This window comes from Ascaphus truei, chromosome 14, assembly GCF_040206685.1.
Source record: "Ascaphus truei isolate aAscTru1 chromosome 14, aAscTru1.hap1, whole genome shotgun sequence".
NCBI classification, from domain to species: domain Eukaryota; kingdom Metazoa; phylum Chordata; class Amphibia; order Anura; family Ascaphidae; genus Ascaphus; species Ascaphus truei.
The window spans coordinates 17,957,615-17,980,688 of NC_134496.1; the positions used below are offsets into that span (position 1 = coordinate 17,957,615).

The 23,074-nt window shown below is 47.2% G+C and overlaps 1 protein-coding gene across 2 annotated transcripts in view; it reads right to left on the reverse strand.

The window, feature by feature from the left end:
- The window catches only part of PPP2R5B (protein phosphatase 2 regulatory subunit B'beta), a 46,316-nt gene that overhangs the window by 3,537 nt on the left and 19,705 nt on the right, over positions 1-23,074 (reverse strand). For both annotated transcript variants that reach the window (XM_075569912.1, XM_075569913.1), the window contains exons 6-13: positions 19,648-19,778; positions 16,067-16,126; positions 15,655-15,763; positions 14,757-14,810; positions 14,004-14,054; positions 11,814-11,933; positions 8,495-8,622; positions 220-321 (exon numbers count right to left, since the gene is read on the reverse strand). In XM_075569912.1, the coding sequence (XP_075426027.1) occupies positions 220-321; positions 8,495-8,622; positions 11,814-11,933; positions 14,004-14,054; positions 14,757-14,810; positions 15,655-15,763; positions 16,067-16,126; positions 19,648-19,778 (755 nt within the window). The remainder of the gene's footprint in view (positions 1-219; positions 322-8,494; positions 8,623-11,813; positions 11,934-14,003; positions 14,055-14,756; positions 14,811-15,654; positions 15,764-16,066; positions 16,127-19,647; positions 19,779-23,074) is intronic.

The following is a 23,074-nucleotide window of genomic DNA, read 5'->3' on the forward strand; positions in this document are numbered from 1 at the left end:
TTTACATTATCATAACTTATAAGTGAGTTTCAGTGGGAAGAACGACACTTAGCTGCTTAAGCAACTAGTAGGAAATGATCGCAGAGACCAAGGACTAGATCAAGGCTGCCAATTAAGAGTCCTGGTTTAGACCAACCATACTGCCTAGTCTTAGAGGTCCCATCTCCAGATGGACACAGGAAGGAGGTAATACCACTCACTATACAAGTATGTACTTACTGCTGTCTGTCAAGTTTATAGGAAGCTGTCAGGTCATCAAAGAGTTTCCCATTCATCTCCATGAAAGTTTTGAGAACGTTATAAATCAGGGAGACAATTGTCCTGTAGAGAGATGGAGAGACACTATTATATTATAAGTCCCGTGTGTGAGGCACGCTCTTATCACGAGAGGAAGGAGCCCGGACACTATTATAAGTCCCGTGTGTGAGATGCCCTCTTATCACGAGAGGAAGGAGCCCGGACACTATTATATTATAAGTCCCGTGTGTGAGACGTGTTCTTATCACGAGAGGAAGGAGCCCGACACTATTATATTATAAGTCCCGTGTGTGAGACGCGCTCTTATCACGAGAGGAAGGAGCTCGGACAATATTATATTATAAGTCCCGTGTGTGAGACGCGCTCTTATCACGAGAGGAAGGAGCCCCGACACTATTATATTATAAGTCCCGTGTGTGAGACGCGCTCTTATCACGAGAGGAAGGAGCCCCGACACTATTATATTATAAGTCCCGTGTGTGAGACGCGCTCTTATCACGAGAGGAAGGAGCCCCGACACTATTATATTATAAGTCCCGTGTGTGAGACGCGCTCTTATCACGAGAGGAAGGAGCCCCGACACTATTATATTATAAGTCCCGTGTGTGAGACGCGCTCTTATCACGAGAGGAAGGAGCCCGGACACTATTATATTATAAGTCCCGTGTGTGAGACACGCTCTTATCACGAGAGGAAGGAGCCCGGACACTATTATATTATAAGTCCCGTGTGTGAGACGCGCTCTTATCACGAGAGGAAGGAGCCCGGACACTATTATATTATAAGTCCCGTGTGTGAGATACCCTCTTATCACGAGAGGAAGGAGCCCGACACTATTATATTATATTATAAGTCCCGTGTGTGAGACGCGCTCTTATCACGACAGGAAGGAGCCCGGACACTATTATATTATAAGTCCCGTGTGTGAGACGCGCTCTTATCACGAGAGGAAGGAGCCCGGACACAATTATATTATAAGTCCCGTGTGTGAGACGCGCTCTTATCACGAGAGGAAGGAGCCCGGACACTATTATATTATAAGTCCCGTGTGTGAGATGCCCTCTTATCACGAGAGGAAGGAGCCCGACACTATTATATTATATTATAAGTCCCGTGTGTGAGACGCCCTCTTATCACGAGAGGAAGGAGCTCGGACACTATTATATTATAAGTCCCGTTTGTGAGACGCGCTCTTATCACGAGAGGAAGGAGCCCCGACACTATTATATTATAAGTCCCGTGTGTGAGACGCGCTCTTATCACGAGAGGAAGGAGCCCGACACTATTATATTATATTATAAGTCCCGTGTGTGAGACGCCCTCTTATCACGAGAGGAAGGAGCCCCGACACTATTATATTATAAGTCCCGTGTGTGAGACGCGCTCTTATCACGAGAGGAAGGAGCCCCGACACTATTATATTATAAGTCTCATGTGTGAGACGCCCTCTTATCACGAGAGGAAGGCGCCCCGACACTATTATATTATAAGTCCCGTGTGTGAGACGCGCTCTTATCACGAGAGGAAGGAGCCCGGACACTATTATATTATAAGTCCCGTGTGTGAGACGCCCTCTTATCACGAGAGGAAGGAGCCCCGACACTATTATATTATAAGTCCCGTGTGTGAGACGTGCTCTTATCACGAGAGGAAGGAGCCCCGACACTATTATATTATAAGTCCCGTGTGTGAGACACGCTCTTATCACGAGAGGAAGGAGCCCCGACACTATTATATTATAAGTCCCGTGTGTGAGACACGCTCTTATCACGAGAGGAAGGAGCCCCGACACTATTATATTATAAGTCCCGTGTGTGAGACGCGCTCTTATCACGAGAGGAAGGAGCCCCGACACTATTATATTATATTATAAGTCCCGTGTGTGAGACGCGCTCTTATCATGAGAGGAAGGAGCCCGGACACTATTATATTATAAGTCCCGTGTGTGAGACGCCCTCTTATCACGAGAGGAAGGAGCCCCGACACTATTATATTATAAGTCCCGTGTGTGAGACGCGCTCTTATCACGAGAGGAGGGAACCCCGACACTATTATATTATAAGTCCCGTGTGTGAGACGCCCTCTTATCACGAGAGGAAGGAGCCCGGACACTATTATATTATAAGTCCCGTGTGTGAGACGCGCTCTTATCACGAGAGGAAGGAGCCCCGACACTATTATATTATAAGTCCCGTGTGTGAGACGTGCTCTTATCATGAGAGGAAGGAGCCCCGACACTATTATATTATAAGTCCCGTGTGTGAGACGCGCTCTTATCACGAGAGGAAGGAGCCCGGACACTATTATATTATAAGTCCCGTGTGTGAGACGCGCTCTTATCACGAGAGGAAGGAGCCCCGACACTATTATATTATAAGTCCCGTGTGTGAGACGCGCTCTTATCACGAGAGGAAGGAGCTCGGACACTATTATATTATAAGTCCCATGTGTGAGACGCCCTCTTATCACGAGAGGAAGGAGCCCGAACACTATTATATTATAAGTCCCGTGTGTGAGACGCACTCTTATCACGAGAGGAAGGAGCCCGGACACTATTATATTATATTATAAGTCCCGTGTGTGAGACGCCCTCTTATCACGAGAGGAAGGAGCCCGGACACTATTATATTATAAGTCCCGTGTGTGAGACGCCCTCTTATCACGAGAGGAAGGAGCCCGGACACTATTATATTATAAGTCCCGTGTGTGAGACGCCCTCTTATCACGAGAGGAAGGAGCCCGGACACTATTATATTATAAGTCCCGTGTGTGAGACGCGCTCTTATCACGAGAGGAAGGAGCCCGGACACTATTATATTATAAGTCCCGTGTGTGAGACGCCCTCTTATCACGAGAGGAAGGAGCCCGGACACTATTATATTATAAGTCCCGTGTGTGAGACGCCCTCTTATCACGAGAGGAAGGAGCCCGGACACTATTATATTATAAGTCCCGTGTGTGAGACGCGCTCTTATCACGAGAGGAAGGAGCCCGGACACTATTATATTATAAGTCCCGTGTGTGAGACGCCCTCTTATCACGAGAGGAAGGAGCCCCGACACTATTATATTATAAGTCCCGTGTGTGAGACGTGCTCTTATCATGAGAGGAAGGAGCCCCGACACTATTATATTATAAGTCCCGTGTGTGAGACGCGCTCTTATCACGAGAGGAAGGAGCCTGGACACTATTATATTATAAGTCCCGTGTGTGAGACGCGCTCTTATCACGAGAGGAAGGAGCCCCGACACTATTATATTATACGTCCCGTGTGTGAGACGCGCTCTTATCACGAGAGGAAGGAGCTCGGACACTATTATATTATAAGTCCCGTGTGTGAGACGCCCTCTTATCACGAGAGGAAGGAGCCCGGACACTATTATATTATAAGTCCCGTGTGTGAGACGCCCTCTTATCACGAGAGGAAGGAGCCCGGACACTATTATATTATAAGTCCCGTGTGTGAGACGCCCTCTTATCACGAGAGGAAGGAGCCCGGACACTATTATATTATAAGTCCCGTGTGTGAGACGCCCTCTTATCACGAGAGGAAGGAGCCCGGACACTATTATATTATAAGTCCCGTGTGTGAGACGCGCTCTTATCACGAGAGGAAGGAGCCCGGACACTATTATATTATAAGTCCCGTGTGTGAGACGCCCTCTTATCACGAGAGGAAGGAGCCCGGACACTATTATATTATAAGTCCCGTGTGTGAGACGCCCTCTTATCACGAGAGGAAGGAGCCCGGACACTATTATATTATAAGTCCCGTGTGTGAGACGCGCTCTTATCATGAGAGGAAGGAGCCCGGACACTATTATATTATAAGTCCCGTGTGTGAGACGCCCTCTTATCACGAGAGGAAGGAGCCCGGACACTATTATATTATAAGTCCCGTGTGTGAGACGCGCTCTTATCACGAGAGGAAGGAGCCCGGACACTATTATAAGTCACGTGTGTGAGACGCGCTCTTATCACGAGAGGAAGGAGCCCGGACACTATTATATTATAAGTCCCGTGTGTGAGACGCCCTCTTATCACGAGAGGAGGGAACCCCGACACTATTATATTATAAGTCCCGTGTGTGAGACGCCCTCTTATCACGAGAGGAAGGAGCCCGGACACTATTATATTATAAGTCCCGTGTGTGAGACGCGCTCTTATCACGAGAGGAAGGAGCCCCGACACTATTATGTTATAAGTCCCGTGTGTGAGACGCGCTCTTATCACGAGAGGAAGGAGCCCCGACACTATTATATTATAAGTCCCGTGTGTGAGACGCCCTCTTATCACGAGAGGAAGGAGCCCCGACACTATTATGTTATAAGTCCCGTGTGTGAGACGCACTCTTATCACGAGAGGAGGGAACCCCGACACTATTATATTATAAGTCCCGTGTGTGAGACGCCCTCTTATCACGAGAGGAAGGAGCCTGGACACTATTATATTATAAGTCCCGTGTGTGAGACGCGCTCTTATCACGAGAGGAAGGAGCCCCGACACTATTATATTATAAGTCCCGTGTGTGAGACGCGCTCTTATCACGAGAGGAAGGAGCCCCGACACTATTATGTTATAAGTCCCGTGTGTGAGACGCGCTCTTATCACGAGAGGAAGGAGCCCCGACACTATTATATTATAAGTCCCGTGTGTGAGACGCCCTCTTATCACGAGAGGAGGGAACCCCGACACTATTATATTATAAGTCCCATGTGTGAGACGCCCTCTTATCACGAGAGGAAGGAGCCCGGACACTATTATATTATAAGTCCCGTGTGTGAGACGCGCTCTTATCACGAGAGGAAGGAGCCCCGACACTATTATATTATAAGTCCCGTGTGTGAGACGCCCTCTTATCACGAGAGGAAGGAGCCCGGACACTATTATATTATATTATAAGTTCCGTGTGTGAGACGCCCTCTTATCACGAGAGGAAGGAGCCCGGACACTATTATATTATAAGTCCCGTGTGTGAGACGCGCTCTTATCACGAGAGGAAGGAACCCCGACACTATTATATTATAAGTCCCGTGTGTGAGACGCGCTCTTATCACGAGAGGAAGGAACCCCGACACTATTATATTATAAGTCCCGTGTGTGAGACACCCTCTTATCACGAGAGGAAGGAGCCCCGACACTATTATATTATAAGTCCCGTGTGTGAGAAGGAGCAGTTGACCCTATAAACTTATATAATAAATCCTTTACGTGAGGCGCCCTCTTTTTTTTTAAACTTGTATTTTTTACAAACTGATAACGAAAGGGAAACATAAGAATGGAGGGAGGGGGGGAGAGTGGGTACAAAAAATAAAAGGGTGTGGGGGGAAGGGGGAAGGGGTAGTAGAATGACAATTAGCATGTGCTCCACGCAGGGAGCGTACTTTCCCATGTTGTCAGGAAGTGTGGTGCCGGTCATGGATCAGGCTTGTGAGTCTCTCCATTGTCATTATGTAATTTATCTTGTGCAATACCTCGGTGATAGGGGGGGGGGGTCGTTCTGCTTCCAGTGCTTTGCTATTAGTGTTTTGGCTGCTGATAGGATCTGTGTTATCAGGTATTTTTCTCTCTAGGCCCTCGTTGGGTTTTACTAGGAGCACTGTTTCTATGTCCCAGGGTAGGTCCATGCCTGTTACCCCTTCAATTAGCTATTTAAAACCAGAGACAGAACATAAAACACAGACAAAGCTCAGTTTTAGCACATCTAGTGAGACTCATACATGGTACAGTGCCTAAATATATATGTATAAATATCTAATAAGTAAAATGGTCTTTTAGTTTGACATTTTTGGCCAAAATTGTTGTAAGCCCCTGAGCCAACGCCACGGCAGACCACATATCAGGGGTCCCTAACGCTAATATAAATTCTTAATAACCTGTGTAATAACAGGAAGAATGATTTATACAGTAGTAAATCTGTCAATATTAGTTGCAAAGTTGTAAGTCTGACTGAAGCTTTTATTAACCTGTACATTACCAGGAAAAGCACTCTGTATTAGAGATGTCACAACCAAACTGCAAGCAGGCAAGTTCCACTGAGTGGAAGATGCTATGGAGTGAGCCCATAACCAATTTACCTAAAAGACCAAAGACCATTTTACTTATTAGATATTTATACATATATATTTAGGCACTGTACCGTGTATGAGTCTCACTGGATGTGCTAAAACTGAGCTTTGTCTGTGTTTTATGTTCTGTCTCTGGTTTTAAATATATATTGCCATGCTCAGTAGCACTCCTCTGTGACACTCATATGCTTATATATATGTTGTTGTCATTTTGGGGGTTCAATAGGAGCTTGTTAGGTGTCCAGTATGTTTTACCCTTCAATTAGCTGCCTGATTCTCCCCCAAAAGAGGATTATCTTAGGGCAGGACCACCATATGTGCTTAAATGTGCCTATTTGGACGCAGTTACGCCAACACATAGGGGAGGTTAGTGGGAAGAAAGAGTGGAGGCGCGCTGGGGTATAGTACCATCTGTGTAGGACTTTCAGATTTGTTTCCCTGATTGTTGAGCACAGAGAGGCCCTGGCTATCGTTTCGTGTATTTCTTCCCAGTCCTCTTCCTCTAAGGGGTTCCCAATATCGCGTTCCCAGTCCGATATGTTTTTGCTTGTTTGGCCTACATTTTGTTTCAGTAGCATCTGGTAAAATTGGGCAATCGTCCCTCTGTTGTATTGTCCCCTTTGGAACAGACTCTCAAAGGTGCTGAGTGGTCTGTTCCAGGTGTCTCCGGGCTGTATCGAGGAGACAAAGTGGGCCAGCTGCATATATTGGAATATTTGTGCGCTTGGGATATTGTATTCCTCTCTTATCCCCATAAATGATTTGACCTTGCCTCCTCTTTGCATGTCTCCTAACTTAGATAGCCCTTTCTCGTCCCATTGTTTAAAGATGTAGGAGTTATGTGCTGGGGTAACGTCAGGGTTAGATCTGATTGGTGTTAGGGGCGATGGGATGGAGGAGATCTGCTTGTGCTTGCAGTTTTTATCCCAGATATTTAAGGAGTGTAGTAAGACTGGATGATTTCTATAGCTTGGCTGCCTATTTGCCTTTTTTACCCATAGAAGAGACGCCAGCTCCTCGTACCCAGCTTCCGACCTCCCTATGTCCACCCACGGTGTTTTTCCTTGGGCTGCGGACCAATAAATTAGTGGGCTTAGTCTAGCTGCTTCATAATATTTAGCTAAATCAGGCTGACCTAGGCCTCCCCGGGTCAGAGGGAGGACCATCAATTTCTTCTTTATTCTGGGTTTTCTTCCGTTCCAGATAAATTTAGTTATCTCTTTTTCCAGGTCCCTAATTACATAGATTGGAACGGTTACAGTAAGCACTTGGAACAGATAGAGTATTCTGGGTAGCAAGTTAATTTTTACTGATATAATCTTGCCCGACCAGGATATCTGGTATCTTGACCAGGCCTCTAGGTCTTTTTTCAAGCTTTTGATAAGATTTGGGTAGTTTGCTCTGTAAATGTCATCATATAGTCTTGTAATGTACACTCCTAGATATCTCATTTTGCCTGGCATCCATTTTATCGGGAATGTTTTCTTTAGTGCGTTTTCTGTTTCTCTAGGTATGTGTAGGCCTACAGCCTCTGATTTAGTGTGGTTCACTTTGAAGTTTGATAGTTTGCCAAATTCGTCTAATGTGTCAAATAGGTTTTTTTTAGTGAGGTTTTCGGGTTTGTCAGGGAGAGTAGGGTATCGTCTGCGAATAAGGACACTTTGTATATGTTTTTTCCTATAGAAACTCCCTCTATCTCCTGATTCCCTCTAATCCTTGAGGCTAGTACTTCTATGCACATGGCGAACAGCATAGGTGAGAGGGGGCATCCCTGAGGCGCCCACTTTTAATGTAAGAAGTAGCAGTTAACTCTATTAACTTTTATAAATAATAAATACTGTGTGTGACGCCCTCTTATCGCATACGAGGAAGGTGTTACTGGCGCTATTAACTTATTATCGTTTGCATGAGATGCCGCTCATCACATAAAAGGTCACTCCCACTGACCTTATTAACGCCCTATAAACCAGAACGTACAAAAAAAGTGTGCATTTTGCAATAAAACGTGCGCTAAGCTACCCCCGTGGAGGGTAAATGGAACATTCCTAGAGCAGAGGGGGCAGGCACAGTGGAAGATTGACAGTGGCCTGAGCTAATCAGAGCGCCCAGCTTCCTCACGTCTCCTGGAAGAGGCGACTATGGATGGGCCGCGGGGTGGGGATACTTACTGGTTCCAGTGCTCCTTGGAGACCTGGTAGAGCGTGCTAAATATCAGGGGCAGGATGGAGTGACAGTTCTCCTCAATCAGACTAAGGATGTATTCATTGTTCCAGAAGTAAAGCGCCCGCTCTGCGACCTGGGAGAGAGAGGGGGGGACAGGATGGTAGACACAGAGGGGCAGAGGGTAGCAGAGACAGAGGGGGAGCAGGACAGGCAGAGAGAAGGAGAGAGCTATACACACAATTGATATGGGGGTGTATTCACTAAACTCCGATAAGTGACTTAGCGCTGGGTAAGTGCACTTTCCAAGCGATTTTGCATGTGCAGCTATTCACAAAGCTGTGAGAACGTGTCACGCTCGCTTGCAAATGGCTTGTTAGTGCACGGTATCACTCGTGCTCTGACAAGCCACCTGCGGTAGCTCAAACTCACATTTCTGGCCACTAACTGCTATTCACAAAGTGGGCCCCAGTGTCAGACCCCACAGGATTAGAAGCCACAACATGTGCTGTCCAGGGCAGCAGCTCTAGCACTGAACTCACCCCGACGCTGGGCAGGCTGCTGTCACTGCGTACGTCACACCTATAGCCCCTCCCCCTAACTTCCTGCAAAGCAGCAAAACATGTGAGATCTTATTTTATTTTTTTTAAACATAAATCAGTTCTGTATTATTAGATAATAGAGACTCTATTTATTTATTTTTTATTCAACTCTTCATGCTGTTTTTAATGAGTTTTTAATATACTGCGCATCGTCTGTTTTCAATAGCAGCTTTATAGCACACATCCCCAGCAGTGCAAGATCTTTGCAACACTTTCCACTTTGAGCTGTAAATTGTAACAATAGATAATGTTACCATAGTAATATAAGGATACATTGTAGCTGCGGAGTTACACTGGCTGAAGGAGTGATTTAAACTGAAAGGCGGCCATTATGTTAGGCACACAATCAGGATTTTGACAGATTTATAACCGGAGCACCAAACGATTGCCAGCGTAGGTAAGAATGTAGCATTATACATTGTCACACGCCTTACTTATAATAATAAGACACATGAGAGATATGTGACAGTGGATCTTCCCAGCATCTGAGTGAGTTCAATGCACAGAGTCATAAGGGTCTTTAAATTAATTGGTCTTAAGGCTATATTTTAAGATGTGTGATTAACTTAAACATACTTTGTATATTTGTATAGACATTAGCATATCTCCCATGGTACCTCAGGTATGTTCATTGTTCAGCACAGGCATCTCTCCCTAATGTATTTGGAGGGAGGTTTGAGGGGATATATATACACATCTGGAGATATTTGTTAGCTCCTCTCCCAATTCTTCTTTTTTTTTTTTAATACCAAACGCTAAAACAAATGCGATTTCTTTGTGAATACCGTTTTTACACAAATTTCATAGCGTTCGGTAAAAACATGCCAACCTGATCGATAATGCACTTTATCGAAATTTAGTGAATAGGCTCCTATGTATCAAGGCAATTTTGGTGCAAAACCGGGGCATTTTCACCCTGCACGTATTTTATAAAGCAGCAGTCTACGCTAAAGTGTTATTTTTTACATCCCCCCCCTTTAATACGCGCATCAATACAATCCACACAATGATAAGTAATTAGCTAAGTTGCCGATCGATCCGTTCTCCTGTGATAGATCAGCGAAGATTCATCTCAGGTGTTAACTACAGTAAATGGCGGTCAGTGCAGCAGAAGAGGACCAAAGATGCGAAGTTCTGTGGGGAAGATCATGTGACCAGGCAGTCACTAGATACAATTGGTGCACTGCTAGAGAGAGGGCAGGGCTCAAAAAGGGGTGTGCCAGAGCCTGTTTCAGAAGAGGAAGGGGATGTGACTTTGTAAGTGGATGCTATAGGAACTAACATTGCTTGTTACATTATAATAGATAAAAAATGTCATTCAGAGTTGTTTAAAAAGAAATGCCAGCACCTTAGGGAGAGTCAGTAGGAGGAGTTGGGGGGAGTTACATGGTGCACAGATTATAATGAGGTGCATCACATTCTGCGTCTCTGCCCCAGCTTGCACCTTGGGGAGAGTCAGTAGGAGGAGTTGGGGGGAGGTACATGGGGCACAGATTATAATGAGATGTATCACATTCTGCATCTCTGCCCCAGCATGCACCTTGGGGAGAGTCAGTAGGAGGAGTTGGGGAGGAGTTACATGGGGCACAGATTATAATGAGATGTATCACATTCTGCGTCCCTGCCCCAGCCTGCACCTTGGGGAGAGTCAGTAGGAGGAGTTGGGGAGGAGTTACATGGGGCACAGATTATAATGAGGTGTATCACATTCTGCGTCTCTGTCCCATCTTGCACCTTGGGGAGAGTCAGTAGGAGGAGTTGGGGGGAGTTACAGGGTGCACAGATTATAATGAGATGTATCACATTCTGTCTCTGCCCCAGCCTGCACCTTGGGGAGAGTCAGTAGGAGGAGTTGGGGGGGAGTTACATGGGGCACAGATTATAATGAGGTGCATCACATTCTGCGTCTCTGTCCCAGCTTGCACCTTGGGGAGAGTCAGTAGGAGGAGTTGGGGGGAGTTACAGGGTGCACAGATTATAATGAGATGTATCACATTCTGTGTCTCTGCCCCAGCCTGCACCTTGGGGAGAGTCAGTAGGAGGAGTTGGGGGAGTTACATGGGGCACAGATTATAATGAGATGTATCACATTCTGCGTCTCTGCCCCAGCATACACCTTGGGGAGAGTCAGTAGGAGGAGGTGGGGGAGTTACATGGGGCACAGATTATAATGAGATGTATCACATTCTGTGTCTCTGCCCCAGCTTGCTCCTTGGGGAGAGTCAGTAGGAGGAGTTGGGGGAGTTACATGGGGCACAGATTATAATGAGATGTATCACATTCTGCGTCCCTGCCCCAGCCTGCACCTTGGGGAGAGTCAGTAGGAGGAGTTGGGGGAGTTACATGGGGCACAGATTATAATGAGATGTATCAGTTTCTGCACTATTCATTTTGCCTTTTATTTGCCCCCAAATCCTCCACATCTGAAGTGGCGTAAATCTAACATTCTGCATCAGATGTGAGACCCTGTTCTTATACACGCCACAACGCTGCTCCAAAACACTGAGCAATGCGTCAAAATACACTTTTCTTTACATTGACACATAGATCCCTCACCCCTATATATATATATATGGCGTTCTCCATACATGTAATATATGTTAAACATTCTCCCCTTTCTCTGCCCTCCTCAATCTCTCCCTCCCTATCAATATACATACATACATACATACATACATACATACATACATACATACATACATACATATATACACACGGTATGTACCTGGAAGTGCGGACTGGACACGCAGCGGGCAATCTGTTTGAAGAGAGGCTCATGGATCTTCACAAAGTGCGAGGGTTCAATAACATCAAGAATCTCCTCCAGTTCCCCCAGGAACATCACCTACCAAGGAGGGAGATATATATATATATACACACACATACACAGATACAGGGAGAGTTATATATCTCAAATGGAAATATTACCATATGCTCATTTTCATGTCTAAGACAGGTCTGCAACCCGCCTTTCACCATTATCACCCAGCACACAGCGTCGACTGCAGCAAGGGATTCTGGGAAATGACATGCAAATGAGCACACAGTGCCCCCTTTTGCTTCAAAACCATAAACATGGTTCCCTATAGGCTTAAGCTTGCTGCATTTCACAGCTTTGAGCACAGCCAGGGTTAAGATGCATAGCCAGCAAACCCACCCACTGTCTTTACCCACCATGACTTAACTTAGTATATATATATATGGAGTTGGAGTTGAAACCATACACACCTGAGACTCTCTATATATCAGGGTGTTTTAACTCCAGTCCCCAAGACCCCCCAACTGGTCTCGTTTTCAGGATATCCTTGCTTCAGCACAGATTGAGCCACCTGTGCTGAAGCAGGGATGTCCTGAAAACCTGACCTGTTGGGGGATCTTGGGGGCTGGACTTGATCCCCCCCTGCTGGAGGACCCTGAGAGGTGGGAAAGCTTGTAACATCTGAACTACTAGTTGCTTCAATAAAAGGAATCACACTCCCCCTCCCTCTCCCCCTCCCCCTCCCTCTCCCCCTTCCCCTCCCCCTCCCTCTCCCCCTTCCCCTCCCCCTCCCTCTCCCCCTCCCTCTCCCCCTTCCCCTCCCCCTCCCTCTCCCCCTTCCCCTCCCCCTCCCTCTCCCCCTCCCCCTCCCCCTCCCTCTCCCCCTCCCCCTCCCCCTCCCTCTCCCCCTCCCCCTCCCCCTCCCTCTCCCCCTCCCTCTCCCTCTCCCTCTCCCCCTCCCTCTCCCTCCTTTGTTACTACATGGAAGCATACAGAACACCTACAAGCTCAAATTGAACCCCCAAAATACCCACAACATATATATAAGCATATAAGTTTCACAGAGGAGTGCTACTGAGCATGGCAATTATATTTAAAACCAGAGACATAACATAAAACACAGACAAAGCTCAGTGCACATCCAGAAAAACTCATATACGGTACAGTGCCTAAATATACATGTATAAATAACTAATAAATAAAATGGTCTTTTAGTTTAACATTTTGGCCAAATTGTTGTAAGCCCTTGAGCCAAACTTCACGGCAGACCACGTTCAAGGGTCCCTTGAACGTGGTCTGCCGTGAAGTTTGGCTCAAGGGCTTACAACAATTTGGCCAAAATGTTAAACTAAAAGACCATTTTATTTATTAGTTATTTATACATGTATATTTAGGCACTGTACCGTATATGAGTTTTTCTGGATGTGCACTGAGCTTTGTCTGTGTTTTATGTTATGTCTCTGGTTTTAAATATAATTGCCATGCTCAGTAGCACTCCTCTGTGAAACTTATATGCTTATATATATGTTGTGGGTATTTTGGGGGTTCAATTTGAGCTTGTAGGTGTTCTGTATGTTTTATAATTCTTGTGCAGCTAGTCTTGGCTGTTTTGGAGGGTGGCAACCTCCTATCCAATTGAAGCTCACTCCCTCCCACATTTAAATGGTTAAAAGCTCACTCCATGGCATCTCCAACTATCAGGGGAACTTGCCTGCATGCAGTGTGATTGTGACAAATCTATTACAGAGTGCTTTTCCTGGTAATGTACAGGTTAATAAAAGCTTCAATCAGACTTAGAACTTTTGCAACTCATATTGACAGATTTATTATAAATCATTCTTCCTGGCAATGCACAGGTTATTAAGAATTTATATTAGTGTAGGGACCCTTGAACGTGGTCTGCCGTGAAGTTTGGCTCAAGGGCTTACAACAATTTGGCCAAAATGTTAAACTAAAAGACCATTTTATTTATTAGTTATTTATACATGTATATTTAGGCACTGTACCGTATATGAGTTTTTCTGGATGTGCACTGAGCTTTGTCTGTGTTTTAGGTTTTACTACATGGAAGAAAAGACCAACACGGCCCCCACCCTTCTTTCTCTCTATATAGTGAGCGTCCTGCGTGGGAGCAAAGTGACGCGGTGACAGTGTTACCTCTTTCTGAGTGCAGGTCTTCGGCCAGTATTTTAACAAACCCCGAATAACCTGCAAAGAAAATACAGATGGGTGGCAGTTATGCGGTGACATCCAAGCAGCGATCCCCTCCGTAAACGTAGGTTCCTTTCGTTACGTTTTTTCATCCCTGACACGATAAACATAAAAATATGGCGGCGGACGACAGACATTGTCACGGGGGGGTCACCAATAGAAAGCCATGATGTGAGGCCTGGTGCACTGCTCGGGGACAGGTGTAATACACACAGTAACCACAGGGTGTCACCGTCACTGCGTGATACCCATAGGGATATACAGCGGTAATACACATAGTGACCACAGGGTGTCACTGCATGATACCCGTAGGGAATAAAATGCAAAAGGAGCAGTTAGATGGAGCGGGTATATGGGGTAACAGAAGGAATGATAGGAAGTGGTTATATGGGGCAAGAAGAGGAGTTATGGGGAGCGGTTATATGGGGCAAGAAGAGGAGTTACGGGGAGCGGTTATATGGGGCAAGAAGAGGAGTTATGGGGAGCGGTTATATGTGGCAAGAAGAGGAGTTATGGGGAGCGGTTATATGGGGCAAGAAGAGGAGTTATAGGGAGGGGTTATATGGGGCAAGAAGAGGAGTTATAGGGGGTGGTTATATGGGGTAATAGGAGGAATTATAGGGAGGGGTTATATGATGTAATATAGGAAGCGATAGGTGGAATAACAGGGAGCGCTTATATAGAGATACAGTTACTTACATGCTCTGTTAATGAAGAATCCTTTTCCAGGAATTGTACCGCACAATATGCAAGCTGCAGGGACATGAAAATGAGTTGAAAAGATTTGTAATAACATAAACAGAAGGGGGCTATGAGTCTGTCCCTCCCCCCGCAGGGTGACACAGTGATACAGACAGAAGGGAGCTATGAGTCTGTCCCTCCCCCTGCAGGGTGACACAGTGACACAGACAGAAGGGACCAATGAGTCTGTCCCTCCCCCCGCAGGGTGACACAGTGACACAGACAGAAGGGAGCTATGAGTCTGTCCCTCCCCCCGCAGGGTGACAGTGACACAGACAGAAGGAGCTATGAGTCTGTCCCTCCCCCCGCAGGGTGACAGTGACACAGACAGAAGGGAGCTATGAGTCTGTCCCTCCCCAGCAGTGACAGTGACACAGACAGAAGGGAGCTATGAGTCTGTCCCTCCCCCCACAGGGTGACACTGTGACACAGACAGAATGGAGCTATGAGTCTGTCCCTCCCACCACAGGGTGACAAAGTGACACAGACAGAAGTGAACTAGGTACTTGTCCATCCCCCCGCAGGGTGACACAGACAGAACGGAGCTATGAGTCTGTCCCTCCCCCTGCAGGGTGACAGTGGCACAGACAGAAGGGAGCTATGAGTCTGTCCCTCCCCAGCAGTGACAGTGACACAGACAGAACGGAGCTATGTGTCTGTCCCTCCCCCCACAGGGTGACCAAGTGACACAGACAGAAGGGAACTAGGTACTTGTCCCTCCCCCCGCAGGGTGACAAAGTGACACAGTAAAACGGAGCTATGTGTCTGTCCCTCCCCCCACAGGGTGACCAAGTGACACAGACAGAAGGGAAATAGGAACTTGTCCCTCCCCCCGCAGGGTGATATGGTGTCTTACCTGTGCGTGAAATATAGAGAGGGATTTTGCAGAGTGTAGAGGTATCAAAACTCGTACAAGAAATTGTTTGTGTTCCGACTTCAGAGGCAAAGCAAACCCATTAATGATGCTGCAAGACAAGAGGGGACAGGATCCCAGGGTCAGTGCCACGCAGGAGCAAAGTGACCTAATGACAGGGACGTGGTTTATGGGTCTGTGCCACGCAGGAGCAAAGTGACCTAATGACAGGGACGTGTTTAATGGGTTAAAGGGTCAGTCCCACGTAGGGGCAAAGTGACCTAATGACAGAGACGTGTTTAATGGGTTAAAGGGTCAGTCCCACGTAGGGGCAAAGTGACCTAATGACAGAGACGTGTTTAATGGGTTAAAGGGTCAGTCTGTTTGTGGATCTCAGAGGTTATTCCGCTCTCACCTGCCCAGAATTTCCAGCAGTTCAGCGATTCCGTTAAAACGTTCCGTTTCATAGATAAATCTGTAACCAGAAAATATACGGTGTGTAATTATACAGAAACTGCTAGGGCTGGCACAGGGATACAGAGCCTGGCACCTCTAGGGCTGGCACAGGGATACAGAAGTAGTTAATACTATGAAACGCGTTGGATGTAACATTCTATTGCCTTATATCTGCCTATATTGGCCTTTGTCTATACACTGGCCTGTCCTGTTTTTATTCCATCCTGTGTGCTGTTTTGGACACTTATGAGAGACTTTGTAAGACTTTTCAAACTTCCCTATTGAATCCACCACTGCTGTGGAGACAGTGACATCATTACACAGCGTCCCGCGACGGAGCGGCATCATGGCACGCTGAGGGCACCCCAGTGAGCTGCGTTTTAACCTCTGTGCAGAGGATATACCTGCTGAGGTATAGGAGCAGCTCCATATCGGCCAGGAAGCCGGAGCGATTTCACCGAGCCCCAATACCAGCTGCTGAACCTGGCTGCATGAAGGGAAATCCCCTTGGGAGTGAAAGACTGACGTCCTGCCCCAGAATCAACCGAGCTGCATCAGCAGAGGGAAACAAGCACCTGAATCTACAGCCAACAGCTGCCGAGTGGTAAACAGTGTGATACACACTACATGCCTTTTACCAATCTCTTTCATGTATGCAGATATATTACCCCCTTTTTAATCTGATAATACATTGTTGAATTTACTTCACTATTTGGCGTTGTGCGCTGTTTTCTTTTGTTTCCATTCTCGCAGGGATACAGAGCCTGGCACCTCTAGGGCTGGCACAGGGGATACAGAGCCTGGCACCTCTAGGGCTGGCACAGGGGATACAGAGCCTGGCACATCTAGGGCTGGCACAGGGATACAGAGCCTGGCACCTCTAGGGCTGGCACAGGGATACAGAGCCTGGCACCTCAAGGGCTGGTATATATACAAAAAGGATGCCTATCGCTCTCCATTCATATACAAAGGAACATAAATTCCCATGGTGCATAGGGAATAAGGTATATTGTTATACAAAACTATAGTCAGGGCGAGAGTCCTGACTAAAAAAGAATCCCAGAATTGTCCTCTGTGGGGGCAGCAATAGGTAGGACAAAATATAACCCCAGGCGAGTGACCGAATAGATACCAAATCGACGCAAAACAGTAACATTTTATTTAAGCATAATAATAGGGATATAATAGGGGAAGTGTAGGGTATACATACACACGTGTGTTAAAATCTTGGTGATGGTGACACTGTGCTGTAGAGGGTATAAGGCTCCTCCTAAGCCCATACTGGGTAACCTATTACTAAGGGGAGAACTAGTCCCTAGATGTAAATTATAAGGAGTAGAGAATATCCACAAACATATATCAGGTTCCTCAATGTACACTCCTGCTAGCTAGTCCATGAAGAAACTGGTTTCCCAGGTTCACACGGTCAGCAGCCTGTATAGCACAAGACTAGATCCAAATACACAATAACCAATTACAGATAGAATGTAGGGTGTTACATATATTGCAATTACTACCTTGATACACAACCTTGTGTCCAAGTGCCAGCTAGTAGTAGGCACTTTGCAATAGATAGTGAAAGCATAGACAAAGGAAAAGTCCCCCTCCAGGGAGAACTATAGTCTCGGGGATAAATCATTTAACATCACATGCTAGCCAATATCTAGATGTCATGTTACACCGAGGATGTGCTATTGAGGTTGGAGGGCATAACTGTCCACAGGGAGACCCTACTGGTGGGTTTTGATTTTGAGGGACTTTATACCAGCATACCTCATCTCTATGGTATACAGGCCGTGTTGCATTTTCTTAAGTCAATGGGTAGGGACTTGGAACAAGACAACGAATTTATCATACAGCTGTTGAATTTTGTCCTCAACCAAAGGATGTATCACCAAATCCAGGGCACCGCAATGGGGACCACGTGCGCTCCCACCTACGCCAACTTATATCTCGGCTGGTGGGAGGAAACGGTGGTCTCCAGCGATGCCCTGGATAGATTTACGGGCCACGTCGAGCTGTGGGCCCGTTATATTGATGACGTGATACTCCCGTTATATTGATGACGTGATACTCCCGTTATATTGATGATGTGATACTCCCGTTATATTGATGACGTGATACTCCCGTTATATTGATGACGTGATACTCCCGTTATATTGATGACGTGATACTCCCGTTATATTGATGACGTGATACTCCCGTTATATTGATGACGTGATACGCCCGTTATATTGATGACGTGATACTCCTGTTATATTGATGACGTGATGCTCCCGTTATATTGATGACGTGATACTCCCGTTATATTGATGACGTGATACTCCCGTTATATTGATGACGTGATACTCCCGTTATATTGATGATGTGATACTCCCGTTATATTGATGACGTGATACTCCCGTTATATTGATGACGTGATACTCCCGTTATATTGATGACGTGATACTCCCGTTATACTGATGACGTGATACTCCCGTTATACTGATGACGTGATACTCCTGTTATATTGATGACGTGATGCTCCCGTTATATTGATGACGTGATACTCCCGTTATATTGATGACGTGATGCTCCCGTTATATTGATGACGTGATACTCCTGTTATATTGATGACGTGATACTCCCGTTATATTGATGACGTGATTCTCCCGTTATATTGATGACGTGATACTCCCGTTATATTGATGACGTGATGCTCCCGTTATATTGATGACGTGATACTCCCGTTATATTGATGATGTGATACTCCCATTATATTGATGACGTGATGCTCCTGTGGAGTGGCTCCGAGAAACTGCTGAGTGAGTTTGTGGATATTCTCTACTCCTTATAATTTACATTGAGGGACTAGTTCTCCCCTTGGTAATAGGTTACCTAGTATGGGCTTAGGAGGAGCCTTATACCCTCTACAGCACAGTGTCACCACCACCACCACCACCAAGATTTTAACACACGTGTGTATGTATACCCTACACTTCCCCTATTATATCCCTATTATTATGCTTAAATAAAATGTTATTGTTTTGCGTCGATTGGTATCTATTAGGTCACTCGCCTGGGGTTATATTTTGTCCTACCTATTGCTGCCCCCACAGAGGGCAATTCTGGGATTCTTTTTTAGTCAGGACCCTTGTCCTGACTATATTTTTGTAACCTCTAGGGCTGGTACAGGTATACAGAGCCTGGCACCTCTATGACTAGCACAGGGATAACGAGCCTGCCACCTCAAGGGCTGGCACAGGAATACAGAGACTGGCACCTCTAGAACACAGGGACACACAGCCTGGCACATCTAAGGCTGGCACAGGGATGCAGAGCCTGGCAACTCTAGGGCTGGCACAGGGATACAGAGCCTGGCACCTCTAGGGCTGGCACAGGGATACAGAGCCTGGCACCTCTAGGGCTGGCACAGGGATACAGAGCCTGGCACCTCTAGGACAAAGGGACACTGAGCCTGGCACCTCTAGGGCACAGGGACACAGAGCCTGCCACCTCTAGGACACAGGGACACAGAGCCTGCCACCTGTAGGACTGTACCTGATGAAGATATTGTTGCACTGCTTCCTGATGTACGCTCGCAGTCCCAGGAACTTCCCGTACACACGATGCAGGATGGTCTTCAAATACTCCCGCTCCCGTGGGTCTTCACTGTCAAACAGATCCAGGAGCTGGTGGGGAGGCGGGGGGTGGGGAGAGGTGGGGAGACAGGGGAGGAAAAAGGGGTGGGGAGTGAGGGGTGGAGAGGCGTGGAGAGGTGGGGAGGGAGGGGTGGGAGAGAGAGGGGTGGAGAGGTGGGAAGAGAAAGATGGAGAGGTGGAGAGAGAGGGGTGGAGAGGTAGGACGAGAGAGGTGGGGGAGAGGAGGGGTGGGGAGAGAGGAGGGGTGGAGAGGTTGATTGAGAGTGGTGGGGAGAGAGGGACAGAGAGTCGGGAGCGGGAAAAGGGAGGGAAAGAGAGGAAAAGAGGGTGCGGGGGAAAGCGGAAAGAAGAGGAGAGTATGATTTCATCACTCAAGTGTAACTTCCCTTCTTTTAGATTGTAAGCTCTTCAGAGCAGGGACTCCCTTTCCTAAATGTTACTTTTATGTCTGAGCACTTCTTCCCTTTGTGTTATTTATATCTTATTATTTATATGATTGTAACTATTACTGCTGTGAAGCGCTATGTACATTAATGGCGCTGTACAAATAAAGACATTCATTCATTCATTCATGAGGTTACCAGGTTACTGTGAGGAGTTAATAGCAGGATAACATGTGCTGAGCCCCACCCTGTCTTACCACGGGGTTACTGATGTCAGAAGGGATATATAAGATAAGAGGAAGGGTTTGGAAGTCAGGTTCCTGTAGGACAAGAGGAGAGTATCCCCGGGGAGAGTAGATATGGATGTTCATAAAGTACTAGAACAGACCAGGCCCACCTGTTTTATTGTGCTGTAGATAGGGACAGTACCCCTTTAAGTTAGGATCCCAAAAGAAAGATAAAGGAGCTGAAAATATCAAACAGATAGGAAAACAACATGCCACAGAGGGCCTCAGGAAAGAGGCCTCCCAGTGTCGGCAGATAAGCTCTAACCGCGGATCTGCATTAATATTCCTCAGCAGTCTGTATGCAAGTGGCAGTTTCCAACCCAGCCAAAGGTATTGGGCCACTTGAGAAGGACCATCCAGGACTCTCGTATGGGCCTTGTGTAACCGGGATAATACCGATGATGGTTCCGGAGCAACAAGCGACGGGTCCTACACAAGTAAAGCAACGGAGTCAACGCACTTCCATTTAATGTGTGAACAGTGGGCAGTAATGGAAGCATCGTATTTATGTATGTCTGTTATAAAAACAGTACAATGTTGTCATGTGTGTGTGAGCGGTCCCTGTGCCTGGGGACACGAATAAATGACAATTGTAGTACAAAAGTTCCTGGCGACCATAATTATACATCCTTGCTACCTCATCGCCCAGCCGCCTGAATCCATCCCCCTGAGTCAGGGTAACCCATACTGAGTAGCCAAACACAGTACACAATGTAATTTCCCTAGAACTCCTGGCAGGGACGGTTACATTTGGCGCCCAACGTGGGGCTAGGCATGTAAGCGAAAGAAAGAGGAAGAATCTTTGTGTTTTTGCCCGATTTGGAACTTTTTTGGCGAAGAGTTTGTTTTGTGCGGACTTTGACAACGTTGTCTGCTTCCGTCGGTAAAGACAAGAGCTCTGCTCGAATAAGAAAAAAAATAGTGGACTATTCCTGATATCCGAAAGTTAAAATAGCATCAATCTGAGATGCGCATGCGCGGCTGGCTGGTGATGGACGCTTAGTCATTCAGCTCCACCAACCGCCGGCATAATAAAGAATATAAACAAGCCTAAAACCGACGTCGGTACAACGCAAACGAGCAGTATCAGCATATTAACACTCCCCGGTTCGGCAGATCAGCATTAGAACCAGATGGCGGCAACAAGGCAGAAAGCCCGACGCAAGTCGGATGTCAGGGCCTATTTCTCAGGTCAAGGCAAGGCGGGGGCCGCGGAGCTGTCGGCGGTGTCGGATTCCGATTCCGCCCAGGACACCGAGGGGGCAAGAGCAGCGACAGAGCAATCTAGAATCATTAAAAAAGAAATTTCCAGGCTCCTGGTGGATCTGAAATCTTTTTTCAGGGGGGAGGTGGAGGGGCTCCGGCATGATCTAATGCAGATCGGGTCCAGAACCAATGACCTAGAGGAGCGCATGGAAGCCAGCGCGAACACACAGCAGGAAACAAACTCCCGCATACAAGCCCTAGAACAACGGGTGATGGAGTTAGAGGCCCGCCAGGAAGACGGGGAAAATAGAGATAGGAGGAACAATTTGTGAGTCAGGGGGATCCCTGAGGAAATCTTAGACCCGGAGGCACTGCTGACACGCTGGATGGCCTCCATCCTGCCAGATAAGCCAGAAGCTGACTTTCGGATGGACAGGTGCCACAGAGCCCTGCGCTCTAGGCCACTGGCCTCAAATCCCCCTAGGGACGTGATCCTCCGCCTCCACTATTTCTCCGTAAAGGAGGAGGTGGGAAGGATAGCCCGGGCAACCCCCCATATCACCTTCGAGGGGATCACCCTCACGGTATTTCAGGACCTGTCGCCCCTCACTCTGGCCCGCCGGAGAGCAGTAGGCCACGTTACACGGGCCCTAAGAGACAATGAAATAAGATACCGCTGGGCTTTCCCCTTTGCCCTAGTGGCCACAAAGAATGGAAGACCCCATGTCCTCAAGCATCCTTCAGAGGGGGCAGCCTTTCTGAAAAGGCTTGGGGTGCAGGGAAATACGGCTAACTCCCCAGAGGGGGCCCAACAAGGTCCTGTCGTGGACTCCCCATCAAGACGACAGGGTTCCCCTTCCCCGAAGGAAAGGAGTCTAAGTAAAAAAGATGGAAGCGGGAAAAGCCCATAAATCTCAGAAGAGATGAAAGCCAGAACTGTTTTGTTATGCTTGTTGCGTCTTTATCAGTCAGTTTACACCCTTCATGTCAGCCAAGCCCTAGAGAAGACTTCTACAGGAGAGGGGAGACCAACTCCAGCATGCCTCAAATGGCGGCCGCCAATGTCAACGGACTTAAACAGAGCGGGAGGACCCAAGATGGTGTTCCCTTACCTCATGGAGCGGGAAGATGGAGAAGAAGCGCGAAATCGTCCATGGCGGCGCAACTCCTGGCGGGACAGAATGCTCCGGCGGTGGGACCCGCCCAGGGAGCTGCCCCCGAACCAGCCCTCTCTCCTCTGCAGCCCGCCTTCGAATGAGGAGGACCCGCCCAGACCGGTGACGTCAGAGGGGTGGATATCGCGAGAGCGCTGGAGAGGGAGGCGAGGGAGTCGCGGTGACGTCAGGAGGACGGCGCCGACCCGGATATGCTGCGGGGCTCCTCGGCGGAGGCACGCGAGCTCCGCCGCCGGGGAGATGCCCCGACACACGCAAAGACAAAGAGGACATAA